The 27,479-nt window shown below is 41.5% G+C and overlaps 2 protein-coding genes across 2 annotated transcripts in view; both read left to right on the forward strand.

Annotated features, from left to right (window-relative positions):
- HSD17B12 (hydroxysteroid 17-beta dehydrogenase 12) overlaps positions 1-9,434 on the forward strand; it is a 74,808-nt gene extending 65,374 nt beyond the window's left edge. The window contains exons 9-11 of the mRNA XM_031593360.2: positions 1,332-1,397; positions 7,244-7,393; positions 7,591-9,434. Of these exons, the coding sequence (XP_031449220.2) occupies positions 1,332-1,397; positions 7,244-7,393; positions 7,591-7,695 (321 nt within the window). The 3' untranslated portion in view covers positions 7,696-9,434. The remainder of the gene's footprint in view (positions 1-1,331; positions 1,398-7,243; positions 7,394-7,590) is intronic.
- A 188-nt stretch (positions 9,435-9,622) lies between these two features.
- ALKBH3 (alkB homolog 3, alpha-ketoglutarate dependent dioxygenase) lies at positions 9,623-27,462 on the forward strand. The gene is made up of 9 exons (XM_090140820.1): positions 9,623-9,734; positions 9,938-10,050; positions 10,870-10,904; positions 12,886-12,933; positions 13,948-14,051; positions 15,583-15,671; positions 18,874-19,083; positions 25,300-25,398; positions 25,924-27,462. The coding sequence occupies exons 1-9, from the start codon at positions 9,665-9,667 to the stop codon at positions 26,014-26,016; spliced, it is 861 nt and encodes a 286-aa protein (XP_089996946.1). The 5' UTR covers positions 9,623-9,664; the 3' UTR covers positions 26,017-27,462.
- Positions 27,463-27,479: the final 17 nt, after the last annotated feature.

Raw genomic sequence — 27,479 nt, forward strand, 5'->3', positions numbered from 1 at the left:
AACTTGAAAATGAAGAATAAAAAGACGTATCGGCTACACAGCAAGATCTATTTTTCTTTCAGATCTTGTATATGCTTAGAAAAGTATAGAAATAGTCCAGCAGTGTGGGAGTGTTTTCTTTGCTTTGTGCATTGGCTGACTACAGTAGGATGGTCTTAATAGGGAAAATGCTGGACACTGCAAACTTAAAGCACTGGCTTCAGGTAGAACTTGCACTAATCCACTAATGACATGGCCAGCAAAAGAAGATTGTAAAGTAGGTGCAATATTAGAGCTTTGCTGCTTGTTCTGGCACTGGTCTGAAGCAAATGCTGCTATTTTTAATAGCCTTTTTTTCTCTAGAGCTATTTCTTCTTCCAAGTAATCTTTTCCACCCTTAATGATTCTGTGAATCTCTGTGGTTCTTAAATACTTGAACTGGTTTATTTTGTATTTATTTTTGCTTCAGTTATGGGTGTAATAGTTTAGTTCCTTCAGCCGAGGGCACTGTTTATCCTACTGAGCCTACCATTTTTCTAAAGCAAGAAATGATAGTAGAACATAATATTTTGTTTCATTTGACTTGGGGACAGAAGATGGTTTAGAAGAAAGGGAGAAGGAATCTGCACTGGTTTGAACTGTTGAGTAGCCTTGGATTATATTAGGTCAGTACTTTTGTGTCTTGGAGTAACTTGGAGTAAGTGGTAAGGAAGAAGAGAGCAATGGGCCTCCATTTATGGTGGTGGTGTATCAGATGTGACAGCAGGTTCACATATCTGCCTTTTAGCCCTTTTGGTCCCTTCTGTAAATATTTGGTCTTGAAAATTCTAAAAACTTCTAGGAGTTTGGAAGGCAGTTTATGGTAGTGGACTTCGAGACTTGGAAAAAATAACATCATAGAATGTTCTTAATATTCTTAAATATTAAAAGGCAAAAGGTGGGGTATTTAAACACGTTTTAAAAACCACATGTAGGAGAAGTTTAAATTGCTCTTTTTAAAAGAAATCTAAGGAGATGACATACACAATGAATAATATGAACTCAGTATTATTTGCCTTTTTTAACTGGACTTTATGTAACAAATCTAGTTCATCTTCCTTGTAAATTAAAAAGGGTTTTATTTGTTTAGATAGTCTCATTTCTGTAAAAAAAAAAAAAAAAAATGCTTCGTAAGCGTGAGGTTTCTATTGAGATGACATTGCTGTAATCTGCAAAGTTTCTTTGAAAGCCTGAGGTTTTTCACTTTGAAAACAGGAGCTATAAATAGTAAATCAAATATGCTTACATAAAGCTCCAAACGATAGCTTCCATTTTAATGCATAGCATACTGCATATTTCTCTTTTCTCTGTAGGCTTTTGTGGATTACTTCTCTCGAGGCCTCCATGCAGAATACAAGAGCAAGGGCATCATTGTGCAGGTGAGTAGCTTCTCATGTAAGTGTGGTTACCACAGCAACATTGGTGTCTTGGTAACAAAAGGAAATCAGCATATTCTTTTATTCATGAGCACGACACAGATTAGGGATGAGGATTTCCTTTGATCCTATTAGCAGTTTTCTTAAGTTACCTGAAACAATGCATCTTGAAATAACAAATATATATATTACCTAAAGTTGGTAATCACACTTTTAAGTATAATGCGTTCCAGAAGATTGTGTGCTACTCTTTAAAATACACCTGTACAGCTTAATTTTATGGAATCTACTTTTGAACTGCTTTCATACAGATATTGAATAAGTAACTACTGAAAAGACTAAAAGTAGCAGTCCCTTCTCTACGTGTCAGTATAAGCACAGTAACAAGAACAAAAACCTTAGACTCCTAGTGTGTAATAGTCTGATGTAGATTTTCTGCAGTACTTGATTTCCATGTTTCTAGTGAGTTTTGTGTTTTGCCCCACTTGTTCATATTCCATGTTTTTTTTAGTTTTTTTTCCTTCGCAGATATCTAAGGGCAAACCAAGCCAGTTTCTCAGCTTTATAGGGATTTTGCATTAATTTTAGTGTTTGCTTCGCAACTGCAGCTAAAGTTTCCAGACTTGGTTATGGATCACAGCTGCTAAGTTCTTCATTACTAATTACATCTGTTGCTCTCAAGAGCAATGATCAGCCTTGATGAAAGTGGTGGAAGATCTTACCTGTACTGTGAAGACAATTGTGAATCTTTTAATATTCAGTTAGGGTTCATACAAACAGGATTAGCCCACGTCCATTCCTTTGTCTTTGCTTCCCTCCTATTCTGTACAGCAATTTTCAAAGCCACCCGACTCCAGGGACACTGTTAGGAGTAAGGAACAAAGATGCTTGTCTAATTTCTGCAGTCATTAAGCGTGGGAATGCGGCTGCTCTTGTTGGTATTAAGACAAAAGGTTTTAAAACTCAAGGCTGTATTACTGTTTGGCTTGCTGGATTTTTTTTCCTTTCAACCGTATTTATTGAAAAGAACTCAGCACTAGGAAATGTCCTGTCCCAATTCCTGAGAGGATTTTGTTAGACTGCTAAGAAAGTTGCTGGGTGAGCTATTCCCATGCAGTCTCTGACCATTCAGTGGCAACCCTATTTAAACCTATAGCAAACACCTTAATGGGTGCTGTTTATTTTGGGGTCTGTTAGCAAAGGGGTGAGAGCAAGCTAGCAAAAAAGTAGCTCCTGAGAGCATTCTAACCACTGTTGTTCTAGAAATTCTTGAGGTCACATAAATTGGCATTAGCATTGTGTGGGTAACAAGTTATAACTTGCTGTAGAGCTCTCAAAGCATAACTTCTCAGGGTGCTTGACACTGCAGTAGCACCCTGGGATGTTCCTTCAGCCACATCAATTTTCTCTCATCAGCAGTGGATGCATAAAAAACTTGATACTCTGATTAGATGCACATTCAGTTTACATAGTGGTTTGTCTGCTTTCCTGTCTTGAAACAGATTAAACTAGAGCTGCTTATGTTGTCTTGTCTATTCATTACCTCCTTTGCTCAGAAGGCTTTCCAGTCCTTTCCTGTCCTCAGCTCCAGATCCCCCTGCAACAATTTTACCTTAGTGCAAGTTCTTTAGTGTTCTTACTTTTACTCTGCTGTACGTATTACATATTATCCCTCTCCCCTGAGGGATTCAATTTCTGTATCATAGATTTATCTTCATATAACACAGCTGTCCTTCCAGTTGTTTCTTCAGTGCACAGTAAGGCCCTCTTTTAATCTGTGCTCAGAGTCTCTCAGACTGAAAGAACTGGTAGTACTGGTTTGCTGTGCTGACCTCTTTGTGAGAGGTCTCACATGGAACGTCTGTAAGAACAATGCCTCGTGTGTGGGGAGAATGTCTTCTGAGTGTGGCTTATGTAATAATATTACAGAGTTCAAGGCAGCCTGGAAAGCATAGCTACCTGCTTGCTAATATTTATGGTGCCATTGCATACGGATAAAAATGAACATCATGCAGTATCTTTAAACAACAGCTTGCATACAGAAGGAAGCTTATCAGTGAAACTGAACTACTGAGTATCTCTGTCTATCATGATTTTCTTAAATAAGCATTTCAGACAGGTGGAGCTCAAGTGGGATGGGTGACATTCTTAGCTGTCTTCTAGACTTGTACTTAAACAATTTTACTCTGCTTTGAGATATTAGCAAAGAGTGTGTTTCTGGGATTCTTGTTGGATTTGTCTTTGATTCTGGAGATGGGAAGGTGCCTTTTGCTAATCCTCTCTTGCTCAGTCATCTAAGATCTAAGACAAGATGCATCACCTCTTGGTGGTACTTCATCAAATGGTAGCAGGTCCTGGCTTATCTAATTCTAGAACTCATTGCCCTCAACCCAGATCAGGACATTCAGCTGAGTCTTTTATATTTTGAAGTACAGACATCAGGTAGTTCTTTGTTTTGAAAAACACCTCGTTCTCCTAATAAAGCATACTGATTCTTTTTTCTACATTAATAAGAGCAATAAGTTGTCTAATAGGATTTATTTCCTGCTCAAACATACTTGCAGGCACACAGCTTCTGTGGCAATCAAGCTGGGTGTGATTTCCCCTTCCATTTTCCATGAGGTCTGTGGGTTTTTGCTACTACTGAGGGTACCTCCTAGTTATAGGCATGCTGAAATAAGCTCTGGCAACATAAGTGGTTTCTGTGAAAGGTATGTCCATCCTTGAAAAGCCTTCCAGAGCAGCCTGTAGGAGTTTGATTCAGATACTGTGTTTCATTTGGGAAAGTCTCTTGTTAAGATGTCTGATCTTTATTTTCTGCTGTCTTCTCAAGCATAAACATGCTGATAGTTACCTCAGTATGAGAGTATTTAGAGATGGGTGCTTGGAGGAGAAGGAAGTGTTGTACCTTTGAGATGTGCTATACCTACCTGTGTTTGTAACCAGGCAGTGTCATCCTCACAGAATTTTTTCTAAGTAGCATTGTTGCTTTAAGAGGAAAATGAAGAAGGAGCATGTGCTGCTCATTTATGACTCAGCTTGTTACAGAATAACTATGCATACTGAAAAGATGAAGGGAAAAAAAAATACAACCAAAAAAAAACCGCAGTAGGACATGCTATTCTAAAAGTGTTAAATGCAGTATGAACATGCATGGTATGGGGAGGAACTACTTTCTAGGTTTGGATATAAAAAAGCTATGAAAATATTTTCAGTACCTTACATTATTAACATAAATGAAGATTAAATCTGGCTTTCTGTATCAACAAATATGCTTTTCCTTCAGAAAGCTTGATGGGTGATGGTAAGCTGTAACTCGCTTGTTGGCTAAGAGTGCTGAATTCCAGATAGTATGTCCCTAAATGTAGGCAGTGCTTTGCCTTTCTGGGTTAGGTGAGCCTGATGACCAATAGCTGTCACAGCTTCAATTTGTTATGCTAATGTTATTGCAGTCTGTGTCCTTGTCTTCTCATTCCTAAGCTACTATGAACCACTAATGAGTATTATAAGTGCGTTCCTGTGAAGATTAGCTGACATATCTTCTTGGAGCCATTAGGAAAGCTGCATTCACTTTGGACTGTTTGAAGTTCATAGCTTTGACCTTCAGAAATATAGTGCTTTTAATTTCAGACTTGTGCTTCCAGCTGGGCTCACTGTATGAAAGTGTTAATTCTGTGTTTGTTTACATCTGTGTGGGAGGGGTATGGAACTGTAGCAAAAATCAGGTGAAAAGGAGTGGGAAGGACTGCAAGGACTTCTCCTGATCATCTTTTGGAAAAATCTCTACCTGAAAAGCTTCTGCAGACTTTCTGAAACTTTCTTTGAGTGTTGGAAAGCATTGCTGGTTCTTTAACCCTTTATTTTACTAACAACTCTTTAAATTCCTGTTTTTCCGTCTAAATTTGGTTACTATGCATAGCAGAAGTGTAACAGTGAAAACTTTTGTTACCTGCTTTCTTCAACTGTATTCACTGTATTAAAGTGTCAGATACTGCTGGGTAAACACATGGGAATTCAGATCTTTCTTTTTAAAAGTGAAATAGAACTGTGTAAACAAGCTATTCTGATTTCTTGTTTCTTCATGTCCTTGTAGCATAATTAGAAGAAACTTCTGCTCAGGACCTGAAATCATTCTTGTTGTATCTGTATGATGTTGAATACATTTCTGTGGGCTGGCCAGTTTTAATAGATAGATAATAGATTCAATTTAGAAATGTAACAAAATGTGGACAAAACTTAAACTAGACACCTGTGCTATTACAGTATCAGACTCCATTGGTTTATGTAGCAAGGTTTTGGGAGTGGGGGGCTGCAAGGGTGGCTGCTGTGAGCAGAGCGCAGAAGCTGCCCCATGTGAATTAAAACGCAGCTTCATCTGGCTCCAAAAGGAACAAGCTGCTGGCCAGAGCTGAGCCATGAGCAAAATGCTCGTTGTGCCCCTGGGAGAGCAGATTTAAGAAAGGGGAAAAAAAAAAAAAAAAAGCTGAGAAACTGCAGTTGGGAAGGAAAAGTGAGAAAATGGAGAGAAACAGTCCTTCAGGCACTGAAGTCAGTGTAGAAGGAGGGCAGGAGGTGCTCCAGGCACAGAGCAGCTCTTCCCTGCAGTCCAAGAGAGGCCCACGGTGGAGCAGGCTGCATCCCAGCCCACGGGCACTACATGGAGCAGATCTCCATGTGCAGCCCATGGAGGAGTAGAAGAGGATGAGTGGGAGGAAGGTGTCTTTAGTTTGTAGATTTCACTGCTCTAGGCAGTAAATTATTGGATATCTCCCTAGGTTGAATCTGTTCTGCCCATAATGGTTACTGGGCAGTGATCTTGTCTCTACCTCAACCTCAGTGCCCTTTTTCTCCTCTTCTTTCTTCAGGGAGATGAAGTGTGATGGAGCTTAGCTGCATGTATAGGTAAAACCACCACACAGACTGAATAGCTTTCTTATCAAAGCTTTTGGTGACTTTAAAGTCAGTGGTGACTGCTTACGCTTCTGAAATTCGGGGATCCAAGTTTTTCTCTCCATTTGAATGTGGAATCTTTCAGTGTGTTATCTGTATTCTCAGTCCCATTTGTAGAGAGAGGTGCACATTCTATAAGCTGCTAGTGTAGTCCTGCTTCCTCTTTGTGGTGTTCAAATTCCTATACAGCTGTGGTTTTAGATCCACTGAGACTTGTAGTTGTTCCTTTCACCCATGTTAAGCTCTCCAGAACTGGGGAAGGTGATGTTTCTGAGATCATGTGGTCATTGTTCTTTTAAAGACTAAATGTTTTGACACAAGTTTCTGCAGCATAACTTGCCCAAGTATGCTGACTTTAGAGATGATATTTTGAGATCTACTAGTGTAGCAGAAGGGGAAGGATGCTTTTCAGATACCTGCTATAAAGGTTTGCAACTCATGGTGTATCACCGTTGTGGCAAACTGTAGCAAATGCAGGTACTGAATCATTGGTATCATTATAGGACTGTGCATATCTTCGGGTATCCTTCTCAAAGTGCTGGTAAGGTTCCAATGTTTGTAAGATTGTGAGATCTCTGAGATATTAATACCTGGTTGAACAGCTTTAGTTTGTGGCATTCTGACTACTTCAGAGACTTAGGTTGAGAAGTTGAAAGTAAGTATGCAAAAAGCATGGCTTGAGGGCCCATTATGAAGTGTGTCACAGGATAGCTGATTGAAAATGTTACTACTGTACTCTGAGATGTTGTGATCAGAATTAAAAAGAAGACTAGTTTAAGCTATTATGTTTCAAAATTCAGTATGTAGGTTACCTGATTGCTAATGGTTTTGGTTCCTTATCGAATCTGTAAGTTAATTTGAAGGTGTTCTGTGCCTATTGTGATCTTTCCTGCTTGCAGAGTGTTCTCCCGTATTACGTGGCAACAAAACTGTCCAAAATCCGCAAGCCAACCTTCAGTAAGCCCAGTCCTGAAACATTCGTGCGAGCTGCCATAGCCACAGTAGGCCTGCAGTCCCAGACCAACGGGTGCCTGCCCCATGCCGTCATGGTAAGTTACCTTGGGAGGCACAAGAATCTAATATGTTCTATCTGCCTGATAGAACAGCAGTTTAGAATAGTAAAGAACAAAAATGAATTTTATTTAACTTTTAATCATAATTTTATTAAGTTCACGTGTGCTGGTAATGGTTTGATTTAGCCTTGTACAGTCTGTAAAAACGGAGCTTTTTTTCCTTTGATTTCTAGGCCTGGATCTTCTCTATTCTACCTACACCTGCTGCTAAGAGTTTAGTCATGAAGACAAACAAACAAGTACGGGCTCGTTTTTTGAAGAAGCTGAAGGAGAAGTAAATAGCAGGCAGCTAGATCTTGGAAGCCTGGAACTCCTGCAGGTTCCATGCCTGCATCTCAGCACCGTGTAGACCTAATGTTTTAAACATCTGCAGTTGTAAGTGTGCTTTCTAATAAGCAAAACGGCAAGTTCTTGACTTCTAATACTGATTTCAAAATAGGCTTTATTTGTTTATAGGTTTTTTTATTGAGTTGGGAAGTGTTTTGGACTAAAATTACGCTGTGCTTTAAGAAATACTTAAACAGACTTGATCAGACACTGCACTGCTGAAGAACAGCTTGGTTATATAGCATCCATCACATCTGCGTCTCATGATTTTGGGTGACAGGCAGAAGAATAGTAGTTCTGACATATTCAGAGGTAGGGATGTGTGGGAAAGGGAGTATATTTCTTTGAAAAGGAAACCTGGTTCTATTCAGAGTGTAACTTTTCCCAGCTTCAGTTTAGGATACTTGCAAGGATTCAGCATTGTCAGCCAGCTAGCAAGTGCTCCCCTGCCATGTGGCCTAGTCAAAGGAACTGGGGCACCATGGCAGGGAGGGACAGACTCGGGCTATGTCAAAGTCATCTCTCTGTAAAACAAGAGTACCTCCACTTCAGACTTCTGTGTTTGCACGGTCTGTGTAACTTAGAAAGGATCACTACTTGGGAAGGATGATCACAAAATGGTCCTTAACCTGATGTTTTCAGAAGTCTGCTCATGGATTGGTACTGTCTTGAAATGGATTCTTGCACTAAAACCTGAGCGGTCATTTATGTGAACTTCAAGGGTTCAGTGTGACTTCTGGTTATGAATTTGAGGGAAGCGGTCCAAAAAAAACCCCAACAAACCCAAATGAGTGTGATTGCTCATCTATAAATATATACGTAAAATAACATTTCAGTAAGTACTTAAATTCTTGCTTCTTGAATATGAAGGCAACTCTTCAGTTGTATGTAGCTTCGATTCATAACGTTTTTAAAAGTTCAGTGTCTGCTGTCTGTAATAGAGGATGATAGCACAATGTGGCTATATGTCATGAGTTATGTGTTACTTGCTGGTTGCTCTCTAAGAGACTACTGGCACTTTAAATGCAGAGCTTGAAGTGAGTTACTCTCCTTTAGCACTGATGGATACATTTTTTCTGCGTTACATCAGTCTGTCTTTTGGTGAGGCCATTCAGAATGTGATTCCTGACTTATTTACAAATGAGAACCAGTAAACTACTTTAAACGTGGAACTTTTCTGTTTTCAATTTAACTGATTTGTTCTATAGAAGTTATCCAACTCCGAGATGGGTCAGAGTACGCGAGAGGTCTGCACTGCTGTTGTCTATTACCTGATCTCTAAAGATGTGGTCGCTAACATTCCTTTCTGTAAGTGTGAAATGCACCAGAACTTCCAAGCCAAATTAAATGGCAAGTGGTACCAGTGTTTTCTGTGGTGAGTGGCTCCAGGTTGGTTTTGGTCCCTGAGGAACAGTTCCAAGCTCTGGTTTTGAAGTGTTGCACTGAGACACGATTTGGGGCTGACATTCCTGTACAGTGGAAAAGACCCGAATACCGATGCAATGGTGCTGATCAGATCTGAGCTGAAGGTCATGTCACTTGATTTCTTCATTACTACTTTTTTAGAACAGCGATGGAGAGGCTGGTGGTACCAGTTTTGTAAGCCTGGATGTGACGTGGAAGCATTGGACTAACTGATCTGTGTGGGTTTTTCACTTGGTCAAACAAATAAAATGGCATTCACACTCAATCTTTGGCGTGTCGGTTTCCTTCTTAAAACGCATCGCTGAAGCAGCGCGATGAGCCCTTAACCGGAGCTGCTCAGTTACGTCCCCGCGCTGCGCCGAGCCGCAGCCCTGCAGGCTCCGCTGCAGCCACCAGAGGGGGACAGGAGCTCGGCCACGCGGCTCAGCTCCGGGCGGAGGAGCGGCTCGGGGAGGAGCGCGGGGAGGGGCCGTGCCGTGCCGTGCCGGCGGCGCCATGGCGGAGAGGCGGCGGCGGGCCCGCGTGCAGGGCGGCTGGGCCGGCGGGGCGGAGGGGCGACTGGCAGGCAAGGCGGGGCGGCGGCTGGGGCCGGCGGGCAGAGCCGGGGGCGGCGGCCGCGCTCGGGGCCGAGCAGCGGAGCCGTTGTTCGGCAGGGCTCCCTTCTTCCGGTGCCCGAAGGAGGGCTCCTGAGCGCCTGCGAGGAGAAGCGCTGCGCTTTCCGTGCGTTGGAGTGCGGTTTCACGTGCTTTGTTTTGCCCTTTGCTGCAGCACCGAAGGCGCCCGAGGCCGGCAGCCGTTCCCCCGCGGGCGGCGGGCAGGCGTGGGGGAGGAGAGATCGGCTCCGCTCTCAGGAGCAGTTTGTCTTTGAAAAGCCGTCAGAGGTAAAAGCGAAGCGGCTTCTAGCGGGCTATCAAGCTTTCTGAAACTTTCAGTAATAAGCGAAAAACTGCGGGCTTTGAGATTGTGGTCTCACGTTTGAAAAGAAACGAAAAGCCGAGCTGAACTTCTGATGTTTACCAAGCAGAGTTTGAAATCGTGTGGCCCGTCCGTTTGGCTTCAGTCTAGGCAGGAATACCATGCAGTCATCTTGGAGGTGCTCTGAGAGGGTTCTCTTTCTCCAGGCAGAGCCCTGGCTCCTCCGTAGTGCTGTGTGCTGCTGTCAGAACCACGTCGTGTCTCAGCGCTGAGCTCAGGGAAGAGAAGCGTACATCCCTGGGGCAGCCAGAGTGCTCATCTTTAAGAACTGCCGTCCCACGGTGCCCTTTAAGCTGCTGACTCCTGCAGTCTGATCTGTCTGATGTTGTACTCGTTGGCCGTGACTGAGATTTGTTTGTTTCTCCTCTCCTTGCTCTGTAGTTTTACTTCTGAATGTAAAGCTGAGATTTACTTCAGAATGTAAGGCCAAGATTTTTTAAAATTCTAATTCAGTATTGCAGTAATCCAAATAATTTATTAATGGATGTCCTTGAAAGGGGTGTTCGGTTGTTAAAATCTGTCTGGAAGGTTGGCTGCACGTGAGGGTTTTGGAGGGGGGAGGTATATTGCAGCTTAGCAGCTGTGCAGTGGTGTGTTTTTCTCACCAGCGCTATGGTTTCTGTCCATCTAGAGTCAGCAGAAGTGGCAGTGGGCTTTGTTTGGCTGGGGTGTGTCAGGTACCTGAACGTTTAGTACTCACCCTGTGTTGTCTGATTTCCTTTCAGGTGGAACGCAGAATTCCAGAGGCAGGCGTGATAGAGTGAGTATGCAGCGGACTTAACTGCTTCCTGCAGCTTGTCTGCCCTGCTCAACAGGGGGAGTTTGCTAAAAAAGCATTCCTTTTCCTCTTATAACATCCATACCTTTGAAAGAAATTTCAGTATGAAATGTGAACTTTTTTCACAAAATCACAGAATTGTAGGGGTTGGAAGGGACCTCCAGAGATCATCGGGTCCAACCCCTGAACTTTTGTCCAGAACTGAGTCAATAGTTAGGAAAATTCATATCTGTCTTAGTAGTTACTACAGCTTTGGTATAGAATGAAACAGTAGGGGATTCTTGAATAAGAACCACAAACACGTCTGCTTTGGTTAACAGTGTACATTTTCCTAGAAAACTCCCAGTGTAAACTACATTGAAAATGATGTGGTGATATATAGGTATGTAGCTGGCAACTCAAGCAGCGTTTCCTTTGAAGGTTTAGAAAAGTAGGTGTTAGTGTCATAGCAAAGCTTAGATTCTCAAGTGGTGTGGGTCACTTTCCCTTTATGTAAAAATGGCGATCTTCCCGGAGTAGAATTGGTATGAAGTGTAGCAAAGTGTGGTAGTCTGTGGTGAAGTTAAAGGCTTTCAAAATTAAATTTGCTTCAGTTTGGTTATCGTGATAGAATTTTCTTAATGAGTAGTTCCTGTGAGGCAGGTTGCAGATCCAGTTGTTCAGATACAGTGTTTGTATGCTGAGGGATCCACTTCAGGTATGATGCTTCATGAGTATCCATGCAGAGCAGACACAGTTCAGATGAGATGTTCTGCAGAGCGCTCACACTACTGGTGTGGCAGTGAGCAGTCCCTTAAGTGGAGCTACTTTTTGAGAGAGGTGTTTCTGTCAAGATTCACAAAAATATTGGTGGAAATAGCAGCTGAATTTCCCAGAAGCTCTTAGACGTTATAACAGTTATTCTCATGATTTAACTTTCCATCTCAATATGATGATACAGCCATATGTTCTTTTGTTGTGTTTGTTTGCTAGTAGCAGTAATGTAGCCTCTATGTACTAAGCAAATTCAGTGTGTTAAAACATGCAGTGATGATTCACTGACCTTTGATTTGTTGTGCTTTTTTTTTACAAATGAAGAAATAGAGAGGAATCAAAACTGAGATGCTGTTCTCATTAAGACAGTGTGCCATAGGTAGTATTGTAAGGTTTACGCTCTGACTGTATGTGCGGTACAGAGGAGGTCACAAATTTCTGTTTTTTTCAACTTTCTTGAATAAAGCACAATGCAAAACAGGTTGTGATGATTTAGAGCTGGTCAACTGTTTTGACAGAGGAGCAATGCTGGACAGTGATTAACTTCTGGGATGTTTTAGGCAAAAAGGGATATAAAGTATGGAGCTAGATTTGTAGAAAAATGAGGTAGTGGCAGAAACAAGCAGCTCATTTGAGAGTAAGTAAAACTTCACAGTAGCATCGCATGCAACAGAGGAGAAAACTGCTCTACTCCCTGTTCCTGTGGTTAAAATGTTGCTTCCATACATTTGGTTTGGTTTCTCTGTGTCTTGCAGACAGATGAATGCTTTGCTATTGGCAGGATGATAGTACCTGTCTTCTGATTGATACCTGTTTACTTTGCATCTACAGTTGAACTCATGCTCTTGGTGTAGCCATAACTGTAAGGATAATGGTCAGAGTACAGTCCTGGTGGTGTCTCCTTTCATTTCCTGGTGGGATCCCTCATTTACTTGCCTCTAGAGCTTTAAAAAACCGTGTATTGAGCCTGGACAAGAGTGGGAGTAAGGAGCAGGAAGCACGCACAAACTCATTTGTTTCTGAAGCATCCTTTGCTGCCTCATTCTGATCACCCCTTCAGAACACTTTTGCTTCCCTTAGGAACACAAACCTTGCTGTTTTTTGAAGAAAGCTCTCCTAGGACGAGCTTACAGCAGTTACAGTCTGTGCTGTTCAGGGTGAGATCCCTTATTGTTGGTTGGTCTGATGGTTTTTTCTTTTCTATCCCCAGCAAGCCCGGTGTGTATGAGCTCAGCAAAGGACCAACCGGTGTTTCTAGGTAAGTTGAGAATATGTCTTTGGAAACCTGTTCTGTGCTTTTATTGAACCATGAGGTGTTGAGGCAGCTCTTTGCAATCTGGTCTCTGCATACTTCTGGCTGTAGGAGGCGCACGTTGCCCATCATCTGCTCAGAGCACCCCTGGAAGCAGTTTGCTTATCGAGCAGCAGACACTCAAGTAGTTCTGAGCAGCACCAAAGAGAAGAAGGCACCTCTAACGTCTGCTGCGTAGTATATCTAATGCTCTTGGACGAAATGTGTCTGTTTGTTTCATGTTCCAAAGTTAATGCTGCAAATTTGGGTTGGTACTGTGTGTCAGCAAGGGCACGGATGAATTGTACACAGCCAATATTGTTATTCTGTCACTGAAGTTTATATTTTCCTATGGTGTTATTGGATCACATACATCTATCAAAAGTCAATAATTAGACTTTTATATATCTTTTTAACATCTTTTGTTTGTCTTATTGTGGTGTCTCTAGAGTGATGCACGCTCATAAGAGTTAACCCCTCACAAGCAGCACTTCTCTGCAGCCAAACACAGTGGCCAGAGATTTTGAATTCTGTTAGTACAGTCAAAATATACATAAGTGTAAAAATAGGGGAAGTTAAATGCTCTCACGCCCTTGTGTTTGCAAGAGAAAGGATAGAGTTACAGTAATGATAAAGGGCTATTGTATTCTAAGTGCCATGGACATGGTGAATGAAGGGAAATTACTATCTGTGTTGATGGTAGTGCCATAATTGGAGATATCTAATTTATCAAGTGTGATAAGAATGCTGTTCTTTGCTCAGCATATGGCTGACTGTGGCTTATTGTCATCATGTTTTATAGGTTTGAAAAACAATTAGACATATTTGGTTAGAGGAAGATCCAGCAGGATCTTTGCTGACTTCTCTGCTTGTGTTATAGGCATTCTTACTTTCTTTGGGAATCCTATAAATTAGAATATTTTATCAAAGCATATATAGAAGCCTTTATTCCTTTGTTTTTTCATATGTGTTCTTCCTTAGGATTCATTTGGTTCCTGGCTTCATTGACTCGGAACAGGCAGACTGGATGTTTGAACAACTCCTCCAAGACGTACCGTGGGGTCAGAGAACTCACACCAGGCAGGGTAAGGTGTGTAGCTTGACTTTTCATCTCCATGCCATTTCTGCACCAAAATCCGCATGTTGCCTATTTTTCATTTTGTGTATTGCTTTTGCACATTGCCTTCCAGCAATTCGATGCATACCTGAAGTATAGTGCTGCTTATTTTTCACATCTACATCACCATGTTCCTATACACAATTATATCAGATCTTTTCAAATTGAAGAGAAAGTAAAGGTGCCTTTCTATCTTAAAACCCTAAAGGATTTTCTTTTCTGTGCTGTCTCCAGCTCTTTTTCCTGTTCTTTTTTTCCTTTAAGTCTGTACTCCATTTCTTCTTACCATCTCCCACTGATGATGTGAAAACTGCATTCTTTGTGTTCTGTCATCAATGATATTTTTTTCCACTTTCACTTAAAATTCCAGCAGAGCACATTTATTTTCCCTTGTCTTTGACTTTTGGTAGCAGTACTCAGTAAGTAAGATGCTATTCTGGATTTGTTCACTAAGGGGCACCTGTTTTATCTAGATTTCTTTTCCAGTCAGGAATGGATATAAAAGAATATATTGGAGTAGTTACTGATCATGGCTGGAAAATTTCTTCAACATCTGTGTTTATTAGCTGGTAATAAAGATACTGTATAATGGAGAATGCCACCCATCAAACATGAGAAATAGCTACCAAAGTAGTCTTTTCAGAAGCTGAAAATACCTGGCATTTATAGTACACCAAGGAATGCATGTGCATTTAACAAAAACGTGGCAGCTTGTCCAGCTTTGCTGTTTCCTGCTTCTTTAAAATCCCACTGATGTTGCAGTCCCTTCCACTTCATGCTTCCCTGTGGCTATATATTGCAGCTGAGGTCAGTGTATTGGGTACTGGAACTGGGAGAATCCAAAGCAACCTATGATTATAAATCAAATTTCAGTGTAATTTTATCTTTAATTTCACAGAATCACAGAATAGCCCAGGTTGGAAGGGACCTCAAGGATCATGAATCTCCAACCCCCCTGCCACAAGCAGGGCCACCATCCTCCCCATTTAATACTAGACCAGGCTGCCCAGGGCCCCATCCAATCTGGCCTTGAGCATCTCTAGGGACGGGGCATCCACAGCCTCTCTTTGGGCAGCCTGTTCCAGCACCTCACCACTCTCTCTGTAAAGAACTTCCCCCTTACATCCAACTTAAATCTTCCCTCCGTCAACTTAAAACCATTTCCCCTTGTCCTGCTGTTATCTACTATCTAATTTGTCCAGTTGTTGCCCTGTCTGGCACAGGGATGAGAAAACTGATGTGGTTCCAAGATTTTTGCAAGATGATCCCTTTTGCATGGGATCAAAAATGTAGCACAAGGCCGGCCTGCTCTTGAGTAATATTCCTTCTCTTGGGTTCATTATGTAAGGCTGAGGGATTTCTAAGGGGTGGCTTTTAAACTTGATGAGGGTGGATAGTCATTCCTTTTTGATGAAGTTTCTGTGCCAGAATTGCATCTTTCTATTTTCAAGGCCTGTGATAGAGCAACTGAGAAAGCCTTCTTGTTTTTCTTTTTTCAGAAGGATCTTTTGAGGAACCACGACTTACCTCCTGGTATGGGGAACTTCCCTACACTTACTCCAGGATAACAATGCAGCCAAACCCACATGTATGTATCTGTGCACAGTTTCCTTTTTCTGTTGTCTGCAAAATAAAAGCACTGCAGAGATTGAGAGTCAAACAGTCTCTTATGTCTTCTTTTTATCTAGAACATCTATCAGAATTTCTTTGTGATCAGCATCAGGCTGTAGTGGAATGTGGACAACTATGTAAAATAAGTGTTATGAGTGGACTGGTTGAGAGAAACATGATGGAGTGACTAAAAGTTGGGGAAAGGAAATTATTTCTTTGGTTTAATTCAAAGTTTGGGGCTTGGATTGCTATGTAGCTTTGGACAAAACTCCTAACTGTTCTGTGTGACTTACTCTATGCATCGTAATGTTGAGGACTGTAGCATACATGTAGCATACTGAGTTTACAGCATATGCAGTCATACTGAGTTTTTCACTGTAAAGATGTGATAATATCAACTACTGAAATATTTGCATTTAGAAACACTTCAATTCAATACAGCTGAAATGAGAATGTAGGCATGTTGTTGATTCCTATGTGAACATTATGAAATTCAGTACATCATGTGTCTGCTCAGCAGCTTCAGATTGTTCATAATTTCCCATGCTATTTTGGAATGGTCAGAAACCTCCCAAGTGATGTGTTGATGTTTTGTTCCTGTTCAGTTACTCTCTCTGACTTCCAGCATGTTGTCCTATCAGCTTATTTCCTGGTATTGCTTTGCTTTACAGTTCCGAGACACTAGTCTGTTGTGTTCTGAACCATAAATTGTGACTATTGAAGGCTGTATGGCATGCAGAAAGTGTCCTGAGTCCCAGAACTGCTGCTGGGGGGAACATTTCCCCAGCGAAGCTCAGTTTGAGAGCAGGAAAGTGTTACTTAACAAGATGAGCTATAAAGATTTTGTAGTCTGAGAAATTCCATAGTTAGAAGCCTGTGGAATTTGTGGTGGGATAAGAGGCATTTTTTGTGCTTACTCACTGCACATTATTTTAATTGGACTCTTCTAGAAGCAGAATGACTTTAGGGTTTTGAAGTGCATTAACAAAATCATTCTGTTATATGCTAATGATTTAAATCTAGTTCAGAGTTGCCTGTTGTGGAAGCTGTTGCTGCTTAGAGGTTAGATAGAGCCCATGTGCCCTGAAGTTCACTGTTTCTGTCTCATTTATCTGAAGCTGAGAATTAGCACTCATTGGAACACTGATTAGTTTTTTTTTTATCCCGGAGATGCAAAGACCAAATAAGTCATACATGCTGACCTGATCTTTTATCCCTGAATCACTCTCCTTTTTACTGGGAAAAGGAAGGTGATGTGCACCAGCAAATTTACTTAGCTGGCAACCAGCCCTGCCGCTGTCTGGAAACTGCCCATGGGAACTGCCCATAGACAGGTATGTGGGTAGACTGCACGTGGTCACTCTGACATCTTACTCAGCTTTGTAGGTGGAAGTTCCTGCAGCCTGAAGAAGCTGTGGATGGTGTAAAGAGCACTGCTCTTACCTGTGGAATAGCATTTATGGCACAGAAATATCCTGAGTGTAGGCAAATGTAGTTTGATATGCAGCGTGGCCAAAGCCAGTTACCTGCCTTGATCTTTTGATCCACAGGAGTAATTGGTTTTGTGCCCCTCCTTCTTTGTTTGGTAAGGCTGAGTGTGATGGCAGCACTGCCAAGTGCTTAAGTGAATTTTGGTATTTGGGGAACAATTCTTTATAAGCATAGATGTAGTTAGAGAAGCAGTAATGTTTCATAATAGCATGACTTCCACAGCTGCTGGTTTGTAGTGAAGTTTCCACTGAAATGTAAAATTGACTATATAACATTTTCACCCATACCAATTTTGTGGTAGAAATTGAAGGAACCCGGTGCAGTCTGTTTCTTTTAGTGACCCTGCAGGGTCACTAAAAAGTGCTTTCAGTAATTCTCATTGCTTTCTTCTGTCATTGCATTGCATGTTCACTGCATACTGCAGCTCTTGAGATCCAGTGGTTTTCCTTCAGGCAACTCAACCAAGTACAAGCTGTAGCATTTTTGGCATCTGCTACTGATTTCCCTATGTATCTCTTAGCTACAAGCTATGTTCAAGTATAGTTAATTATTCATAGGATGCTTAGTCACTGTAGGGGTGACTTTGCTAGAAAAACCCCAAACAGAAAGATGACATGTTGAAGGTTCCTGCAGTGTAGCCAATAGGTTAAAAACCCCCAAATGTGGGGGAACATGGAAGGAAGGTGGTTCATACCTGATTATTTGAGGTTGGTACTGGGAATTAATTCTGTCTGCCTGTTCTTCCTCCTTCCAGTGTTCACCCAGAGGTTTGGAATCAGTTCTTTGTCCTCTCTTGATCTGCTTATGTAATGGGCAAAGATTCTGGCCTACATTGCTTTGAGCCTTTTTTTCTTTTAGCTTATATCGTGCTTAAAAGCACTCTGACAGACGAAAGCCATGATGTAAGTTTATAACATTGAGTAATGATTCAATGGACTGAGTTGTAATGGAATGTGCATAGCTGCCATAGGCTATGGGCACAGTAAGATCTCAGCAAAGGAAAGGCTGAAATTCAGGGCCCGTGATACTCATTTTGTGAACCACTGAAAAGTTACAGTGCTGAAATCAGAACCCCAAGAGAAGACGAGCTGGGCTCAGCAAGCTGTGCCAATAGACCTGGGAACAGAGGGCTGTGCCGTGCCAGTGTTTGGCCAACTGTTGTCTCTGGATCTTTGTCAGCTGCGGGGAGCTGAGTGTCATTTAGTCACCAAGTCCAACTTTTTCTTTTTTTCTAGCAGTGGTTCAGTCAGTCAGATGCTGTCAGACCCATATGTTAAACTATTCTGACTTGGACAGGAAATTTAAAAAAGAGAGGCATGCATGGGAGAGGTTGTCTAGCTTTTGTTTTAGTTCAGAACTGTTACTGTTTGCTCATGGTCAGATTAAACAAGTTTTACTCTATTGACTTTCTCACCTTTCAGTTAATTGAGGCGGCTGCCAACATCAGTGTGAAAAGCAGACTGGCTTCGTATTTTTGATTTAGTACTGAGCCATAGGTAACATAAGCATGTTTTGCAGAAAGCTCATTCCTCAGCTTTGCAAAAATTTCAGTGAGATTTGTGCAGAGGCATTTGTTCAGCTTCAAGTTTATTGTGGTGAAAGTGCACTGTGTTTTGTTTCTTATCCAAGATAGTTTTTCTCTTGTGTCTAATGCTATTGTTTGCCTGCTTTCATTGTGCCAATTGCAGTGGCATCCTGTGCTGACCATGCTAAAGGAGCACATAGAGGAGTTCACTGGCCATACCTTCAACTCCCTTCTCTGCAACCTGTACCGAAATGAGAAGGATAGTGTGGACTGGCACAGTGATGATGAGCCATCGCTGGGAAAAAATCCCGTCATTGCCTCGCTCAGCTTTGGTGCTACCCGGATCTTTGAGATGAGGAAGAAACCTTCCCCTGTGAGTACGCTCAACAGTGTCATGTCTTCAGTACTTTCCCTCTGTTTATATAATTTAATAACTGGAAACATTTAGTAACGTTAGTAATTAGTGAAAACGCGTTCATAAAGTTCTGTGGAATAAGTATAGGAAGCAAAAAGTCCATTGCATGGAATGTGACATTTTCAAGGTGGAATGGAATGGCTCTGAAATAATGCACAGCAGTGTAATTGCAGCCTGGCTATTGCTTTGCCATAAGCAGGTCCTTTCCCATTCCTTGTCATCAGTAATGTTAGAAGGGTGATTTCACTGTGTAAATGAACCATAGATTTGATACCATTTTGTTAAACTCCTTTAAGCATTGTGTAATTCATAGTATGTGTGGGATGCAGAATAGCTCTGACTGCTCTTGTAAGTAAAAAACCCCTTCGCATTGTTTGCATTCTGGCTTGTGTATGTTCAGGTTGAGAGACAGTGAACAGCAGGAAGGAACTGCTCATTTCTTTCCCCTAAAATACCAAACTCTGGTATCACACTTCACAGAATAAACAGGGATCATTACTTGGATGGGAAGCATGTGTGGAACATCCTCTCAGGGGTTAGTTGCTGCTTCTGTAAGGAATACTTTTTCTAGATAAAATGCTTTGTTACAGGTTAGAGCTTTCTTACTGCTTCACACTCCAATTCTGTAGTGCGTGTTGATTGAAGTAAAGGAATCACACATTTCCTTGTTGAGAACTCGAGCCTTACTTTAGGGTATCTTGCTTCAGATGTCTTTTCTGCATGTCTTCTTTTATGTGGCAGTATGCTTGCAGTGAGGTTTTGTCAGAATAATTATTATTTTTTAAATATATGTGTATGTAGTCTGGAAAGTACTTTGGATCTTGGGGAAGAAGTTTGCTAACTATTTATGTCATTATTAATTCTGAATAAACTGAATAAAGTTCAAAAAGCAGAGGTGGAGATGATCAATGTGTAGGAAAACTGTGCGCTGAGGTACTGAAATCTGCCTCTCATGGGTCACCCAGCTGTGAACAGAACAGATCAGAATTTCAATTGGAAAACTAAGTAACTTGTATTCTTCACCAGTTCTCTAGTTTGTAGATCCCGTATTGTGTGAAAGGAGTTTAATCCAGTGGTCCTTGAGCAGGAGATCACATAACCAGTGCACTGTATCACTGGGCATAGCATGAGGAAGTGTCTTGGATGCTGCGATGTTAACAAAATGTCAGCTGGCAAGTTCATTCTTCTAGGAAGCTGTAAATAGTGCTTGAGTTCGTTTCTAGATTGCATGTGTTCCCTTTCAATGGATCAGAATCGAAGCCACCTAGATTTCAGTATAAACTCTGCAATTTCTGCTTAAAAACTAGGCGCAGTTCTTAGGCGAGATGTCTATTTGTTTCATTTTCTATTTTTTCAAAAAACATCCACTATGAGTAAAGGGGGAATTCAATCTATGCCATTCGTAATTGACCAGCTTCTTTGGTCTGTAATATGTAGCTTTTTCCTTTCTTCTTCCTGAGCTGGATCATTTTCCATACGTGTATCCATCAGGTCTCCTCATTTTTTTTTTCTTTAGTGTCTCTGATCTGCTCTGAGTAACTCAGTCTTGTTATATACGAAGTATTCCTTTTGCAATTGTGACATACCTGTTTCTAAAGTAAGATGCCCACGTGCAGAGTGATGTTTGAACACGTTGCTATTAGCTGTATATCCTGTGCCTAAGGGAATTTGTACTTAAATTATATGTCATGTTATGTATTCTTTGCGTGTTCCAAAAGCCTGCAATTTTCTGAGCATCCTATGGCATGAGGTGCTCTGCCAAGTGGGAGTTGCTAGAGTCCCTGATGGAAATTACCACCTTTCAGGCTGTACCAGCAAAGAAGTAATTTTTGTGCTCTATTGTAATGTAGCATTCTTACTTTCATTAAGAGAAAGTTAAAGTCAATTGCAGACAATTGAAGTTTGATCATTGCTTCGTTCAAAAGCAAATTATATGAGTAGGGATGTAGTCTAGGGAAGGGTGAATCTGCACTAGCAGTCATCGCAGGCATTTCAGGCTCTTATCTGGCTTGAGATCTGCCATTATTTGTACATCAGATTTTCTGGAGGCAGCCTCCTCTGGGGAGGCAAAGTGGAAGTAATTCCTTTTTGTCCCCATGTTATAGTCTTTGAGGGCCAGCATTCTAGTAATGTTGACCTTAGCATTTCAAAGGCCATCATTTCTCTCTGTTCGGGTAAGTGCTTTTAAGTATTCTGAGATGGAAGACATCATGAAAATACAGGGTGAGAAGTACTGTGGTAGAAGCTCGCTGTGGTAAGTGATTCTGGAAAAAGAGTAAAAGCAATTGCTGTTGTGTGATTGTGTACCAGGTACAAAACAGCATGTACCAGAAGTCAGTAACACCTTGAACTGCCATTGGGGAACAACAAAACAGGGCCTTTGGAGACTTTGCTTTGTATTAGAGTGCATCTGTACAAGCACATTTCATCCTGTAACATCGATGGACTTACTAGAGAACAAAAACCTATTTCTCTAAGTCACCTATGGAAAAGACAAGTCACGTTGGTGTTTGTTTGAGGGTGGTTGTTTTTTGTATTTGCTGTTATTGCGTGTTTGTGTGAGATTTTTACATGAGCACTGTAGAGATTTGATGGGGTTTACATAGGCCACTCTGAAGCTGCCACAAAAGGAAATCTTTATGTCCTTTGAGGTGAGGTGGGGTGGGGTGGAAGGGGGCAGCTGTTTAGCTTCAGGTGTTATTATTTTCTATTTGAAAATGATTTCAGAGCGGGGTTAAGGAAAGGTCCAGTCCTCTGTTTTTTTCCTTTCTGGTGATGCTGTACTGGATGAATAAGTGCTCACCGTGTAATATGTGGGAAAGGAGTGCAGAGAGGCATGCAGAGCCTGCCTGTATCCACATCATCTCCCTTCTGAGTAAGTAGAAGATAATTCCTACTCAGATTTCAGCCCAGCACATGTAGAAGGAGAAAAGCCTCATCTGTTTTTTGGAAGCAAATATCTCACTAGAGTTGCTATAGGGACTTTTCATGGAAATTAACACGATGCTCCAGCAGCCCCGTGTGCCCACAGCTGAGGGCACAGAGGCCTGGGCTGAGTCACTGCCGGCCGTGGGCCTTGGTAACCATGGCAACTGGTGGGTGCTGGGGACTGGAGGGAGTTCTGTGCATGTTAGGTAGCAGCGAGGTGTGTGTGGCATTCTGAGAACCTGCCTTCACATGGGTCTGTCCTTCACGTGAAACGCTGAGATAAGGTCCTGCTGCCCTTGCGTAGCTGTTCTAGTGGAAGTCAGCTACTTTAGTAAACAGCAGAAAAATAACCCTTGGTGACATCACGGCCTTCATTGAAGACTGACATGGGAGTGTATGGAGCACAGTAAAAACCAAGGCTTGGATTTTTGGATTAGGATGGGTGGATTGGCAGGAAGGAGACTTGTGGGCAACAGCAGCTTAGAGGAGCCCTGCTGGTATTGGCAGGGCTTGAGCAGCTATAGACAAGTAGAGAGGAAGAGGCAATTACTTCAGGCTGCCGCAATTGCAGAAAGCGAGGTCAGCAGCAGGAGTTTAAAGATAGTCCTGTGTAGGAGGGCAGGGGGATTACATGAGGAAACAGCAATAGCACTGATGCTCTTTCTCACTGAATCCACAAAAGAGCTGCATTGAGGACGTCATCAAGGTGGTGAGAATAAACAGGCAGAAATGCAAAATGATTGATCCATAGATTGCTCTGAAAGTAATGCCTTCTGTTCGTTTCCGTGGAAACTACAACAGATACAAAAAGCGTAACAACACTGTTTGATAGAGTAAAATCTCAGCTACAAAACACTGTTTTTCAACAGTCACCACTCTTAGCTGGGCATTTTCACCAGCAATGAACAATGAACGCTCATAATGGTCTGCACCAGCAGAGATGGCCCACTGCCACCACAGCTGAAATGCACCACACACTGCCGTCTGCCACGTGGCAGCAAAATGTAATGGGATATTGGTGGAAAGGTTCAACCTCTGCTGTGATCCGCCTCTGACATCGTGGGCCAACATAATACCATAGGAGGCATTACTTTCGGAGCAGCCCTCATAGATGAGCCCAGTTTGTTGTGGAGATACAAATGGAGCTTCCACAATTGGTGGTAGAGGAGGAAACTGGAAAAGAGGGATGGGAATCTGAAATAGAAAAGATTTGAAGTTTATAAAGATAATTATCATGCTCAAGATAATAGGAAAAGCAGAAGTCCAGGAGTCAGCACTCTGGCTTCCAGATCTTTTCTCTATCTTACCTTTTTGATTTTGTAATTGCTGCTTTTACATATTGGTTTTTCTAAACCAAAAGAATGTTTTCTCCTGAATTTTAATCTTAAAAGATTAATTTTAATTATGATCAGCAGACAAAAGACGTTAAAAATAAGTCCACTGTTGCCCTTTCACAAAGCGAAATGGTGCAATCCTGTGAAATGAAAAAGCAGCCATGCAATGGTATTTCACTGCTTTTCATCAGCAGACATGTTTATGATGTCTGTTCTTGAAATTCTTTCCTTGTTTCCCCAGATGTTTAAGAAAAAAAAAAGGCATTGTGCAGTACTCCTAATAGAGTGAGATAAATGCCTAATAAATCCAGAAGCTCGAAAATATATTTTGCAAATGGACATTGTCCTTCTGAAAAAGAAAATACTGCAAGTGGTTTTCAGTGCCCTCAGCACTCCCTGATGTTGGAGGTTTAATGAGCGTAACTAAGTGCTGGAACAGCCTCAGGCCTGCGGGTATCACCAAGAAAGGCACAAGCATGGAGCTGCCAGCCAGCGCTGCCCCTTGCACCAGCAGTAGTGAATAACCACGTTCTGTCACACTGAGCCTAACTTCCAGTCCTAGGCATGAACAGGAAGTTGCAAAATCAGTTATGTCAAACAGTGCTTTTTGTTACTGGGATTTGAGTTTACCTCAATCAAGGTTTTTTTTGCATGAAGAAAAAAATGATTTAGTGATTTGGAAAAAAAGCCCGTGTTTCTGCTTCCAGAGATGCAGTAGTGCACAAATTTTCTCCTCCCTCTCCCTGTATTTTGAAAGCAATTTTCTATCTGAAACCTCTGAATTCCTCATTTCAGAGAGTTGCTTTCCAGTCTTCCTAAGCAGCTTTCTAAATTGGCAGCAGACATCTATAGTGTGCCAACTATGTACTTAGATTCTGTATAGGGGGAGAAATAGTGTTTTTCCTACTCAGTACTTTAATACAAATGAGTAATTAAAGTGCCAGGGGTAATAGGCAAGATGCTGAATAGAAGTTGCTTAAGGTTTGTAGCAGATTTTTGCAACCGTTGAAGGCTAATACCAGAAAATACTCGAAGAGTACATGGAGTGTTGTACCTGCCCGTGTGGCATTCTGGGAGGCAGTTGGTGTCAGGTACAGTGTGGTTTCACGAGGAAGTAACTGTGGTGATTGACTAAGACAAGTGTGTTAGTGTAATTGGCTTCCCTGAGCGATGTGCCAATGGCACTGCGTTGGTCTGATGCGGAATTGGAAATGAGGAGTTCGTGTTCTGAAATGATGTCATGTGTGTCAGACCAAGGCTGTGGTGCTGCTTCATTTAGTTGAAGAGTTCATGCTTTAAAACTGTCGTATGTCATCTGAGAGCTCAGTAGAAGTCTTGCGATTTGATGGATGTCTTCTAGTTTAGCAATCTGTTTTACTTAATGATAATGAAGTTTTAAGGAACTTGTTTTACAAACTACTACAGGAAAAAGATTTTTTTTAATAGGAAAGAACTCTTCATGTAACAGATAGCACTATACCAACAAGTACCGTCTGGAATCAGAAACGGGACCAATTCAGAATAAAAGGAAGATGTTCATTTTTGATGAAGTAGTTAACCATTGGCATCGCCGTTATGGTTGCAGAATGTTTCCACACAGAACTGTTTAATTCATGTGGATGTCTCCAAAAGAGTCACAGCCTCTCTCCAGGATTTTGCACTGGATGTAGGAAGCAGCTGTTGAACTGTGTTGTACAGACAGTGAGATGTAATATGGCTTTCTTTCATCCTTAAAATGCTCAGCTCCTGAACTCTCTATGAAATATGGTTGCAGAGAAGTTTAGTTAGACTTCCTGATCCTGTAAGAGCTCCCTTTCTTCCTCCCATGTCTCTGTTTTTTAAACTCTGCTACGGAGGTCTGGTTTTCTGCCAAATGCACTTGTCTACTTCAGTGTCCACTGTTTCTTTTTAGGAAGAGAATGGAGACTATACTTATGTAGAGAGACTAAGAATCCCGCTTGATCACGGGACTCTGCTGATGATGGAAGGAGCTACCCAGGAGGACTGGCAGGTAAGAATTCATTGGCACTGCTCAGTGCGCTTTACTTCCAGTGCAGTTCTCTAAATATGTGCAAGGCATTCCCATAAAGATATGGAATATGTTTTCTACTGGAACAAATATTTCAGTATGTGCTAATATTACTTCAGAATTTCAAAGCATCCCCCTAAAAAGTTATGGGTTTTTACTCAGCTGCTAAGTGATAATAAGAACTGTCTCACATGTAGGTGTTCATTGTGTTCATCCTCAGTGAAAGTTACAGCCTGCAGCTGAAAGAGTAAAATCAATTTAGGAACTTAGAATATAAGAAAGAATGGCAGTTTAGTTTAATAAGCCCACAGTAATTTGCAAAGACCTTTTTTTTTTTTTTCTCAGTGGCTCTGAGTGGTCGGAATATGGATATCTTGTCTTTCTGGAACGTTTAGAAAAGTAAATAAAAAGCCTCACAGAATATTAAAATTCTTTACATTGATTACCTGTATTTTAGATGCACAAGCTCATGGATGTTTGTTTGTTTTCCCATAATGCTGCTCACAGCATCGAGTACCTAAGGAGTACCATTCCAGAGACGCACGTATAAACTTGACCTTTAGGATCATTTATCCGGAACCTGATCGAGTTTGGAAGTGAAGAGGCACTTTGGGCATTGTTGAATATAAACCGCAGGAGATCAAGAGCCTCAGATTCAAAAGAAGCCTACAGGAAGGAGTTCTGAGAAATGTCTGATGGGGAAGAGAACTGATGTCATGAAGATCTTTGACAACCAGAAGTTACCTGTTATGCAAGCTGTGCTGTTTTGTTTTCAGAAGTGGTGTGCTTTCAGGTGATATTAAATCATACACTTGGTTTGCAAAAGAATAATTATTCTTAAGAGAACATGGAAGCTCTGAGAGGTGCTGACCAGAGCAGTCAGCAGCTCAGAATTGGCTCTAGGTTGCTGTACTGGAGTTTGCCTGGCCTTCCTGTTGTTAGGAACCAGTAAGCTGGTGATTGCTTACCTCGATGTTAAGCCAGGTACACTGTGTGCATGGTTCTTGCTGCAGCTGAATGGAACCCGCTGTACTGAACTAGAACATTGGTTTGGTGTGTCTTCATGTTCTGTTTCAAGTAGGATCCAAGCATGGGTAAATACTCAATGCTGTGTAACATATTAGAAAACCTCTTCAGTGCAAGAGTAAGTTGGTGTTAGGAAGATGTCTGTCTTCTCTTAGCCAACGCTTTCTGTAGTTTCAATTTGTTACTTGACAGGAGTTGTCAGATTGTCAGTATTCAGTTATGCCCAAATGTTAAGGTGTCGATGACCTACAGGACAGGCTGTTGAGCTCTTTAATTCCCTGTGTATCAGCCAAATTTGTTAGCAACTTCTTTATCTAAATTACCAAACAGCTTTAGACATAGCTTATTCTTCTGAAAGGAATGAATGTTGTTAGAAAATCTTCTTCATTATCTAATAATGTCTCCTCTTTCATCCCAGTTCCTACAGAAATATGTTTTTGGAAATATATTTTCAATTTGATGTAAATTCCTTCAGTTTGAATCTAAGTTCTAGGCTCTGTGATGCACCTCCTGAGAATGAGCATTGAAGCAGGCGGCCATTTCCTTTAATGTTTATTTTGTTCAGGTAACTGATATTTTGTTTATTACTCCATATGCATGCCCGGTTTTGGCAGTTCTTACAGAGAGTGTTTTTCCTTAACCAAGGAGCTCTGCAGACTTCTCCAGGTATTCTGACAAGGCAACATTTTAGCATCTGTCAGCTCAGACAAGCTACATTTGTTCGCACTGTGTTACCTATAGTCATGCTGCTAGAGCAAACAGGAGGTGGCGACTACTGGGAACCTTTAAATCCCTAAACTTCAGCCTATGGAAATGGCAACTGGTTTGAATTCACTGAAGCCGTGATGCGTGACTGATGGCAGGGCTATGCTGAGGAAAAACAGTTTTTTGCTTACTTTCTCAGCTTCAATTTATAATGTTAGCAAATTGTGGTTTAGTTGATTTGCTCTGAGCTGTGAGAAGACAAAGGTTTGCCCCAAAATAAAACAATTTACAAGAGAATTGCCGTATTCCGTATTTCTCTTCTGGAGCGATGT

The sequence above is a fragment of the Phasianus colchicus genome, chromosome 5, assembly GCF_987193195.1.
Source record: "Phasianus colchicus chromosome 5, bPhaCol1.hap1.1, whole genome shotgun sequence".
Taxonomy (NCBI): domain Eukaryota; kingdom Metazoa; phylum Chordata; class Aves; order Galliformes; family Phasianidae; genus Phasianus; species Phasianus colchicus.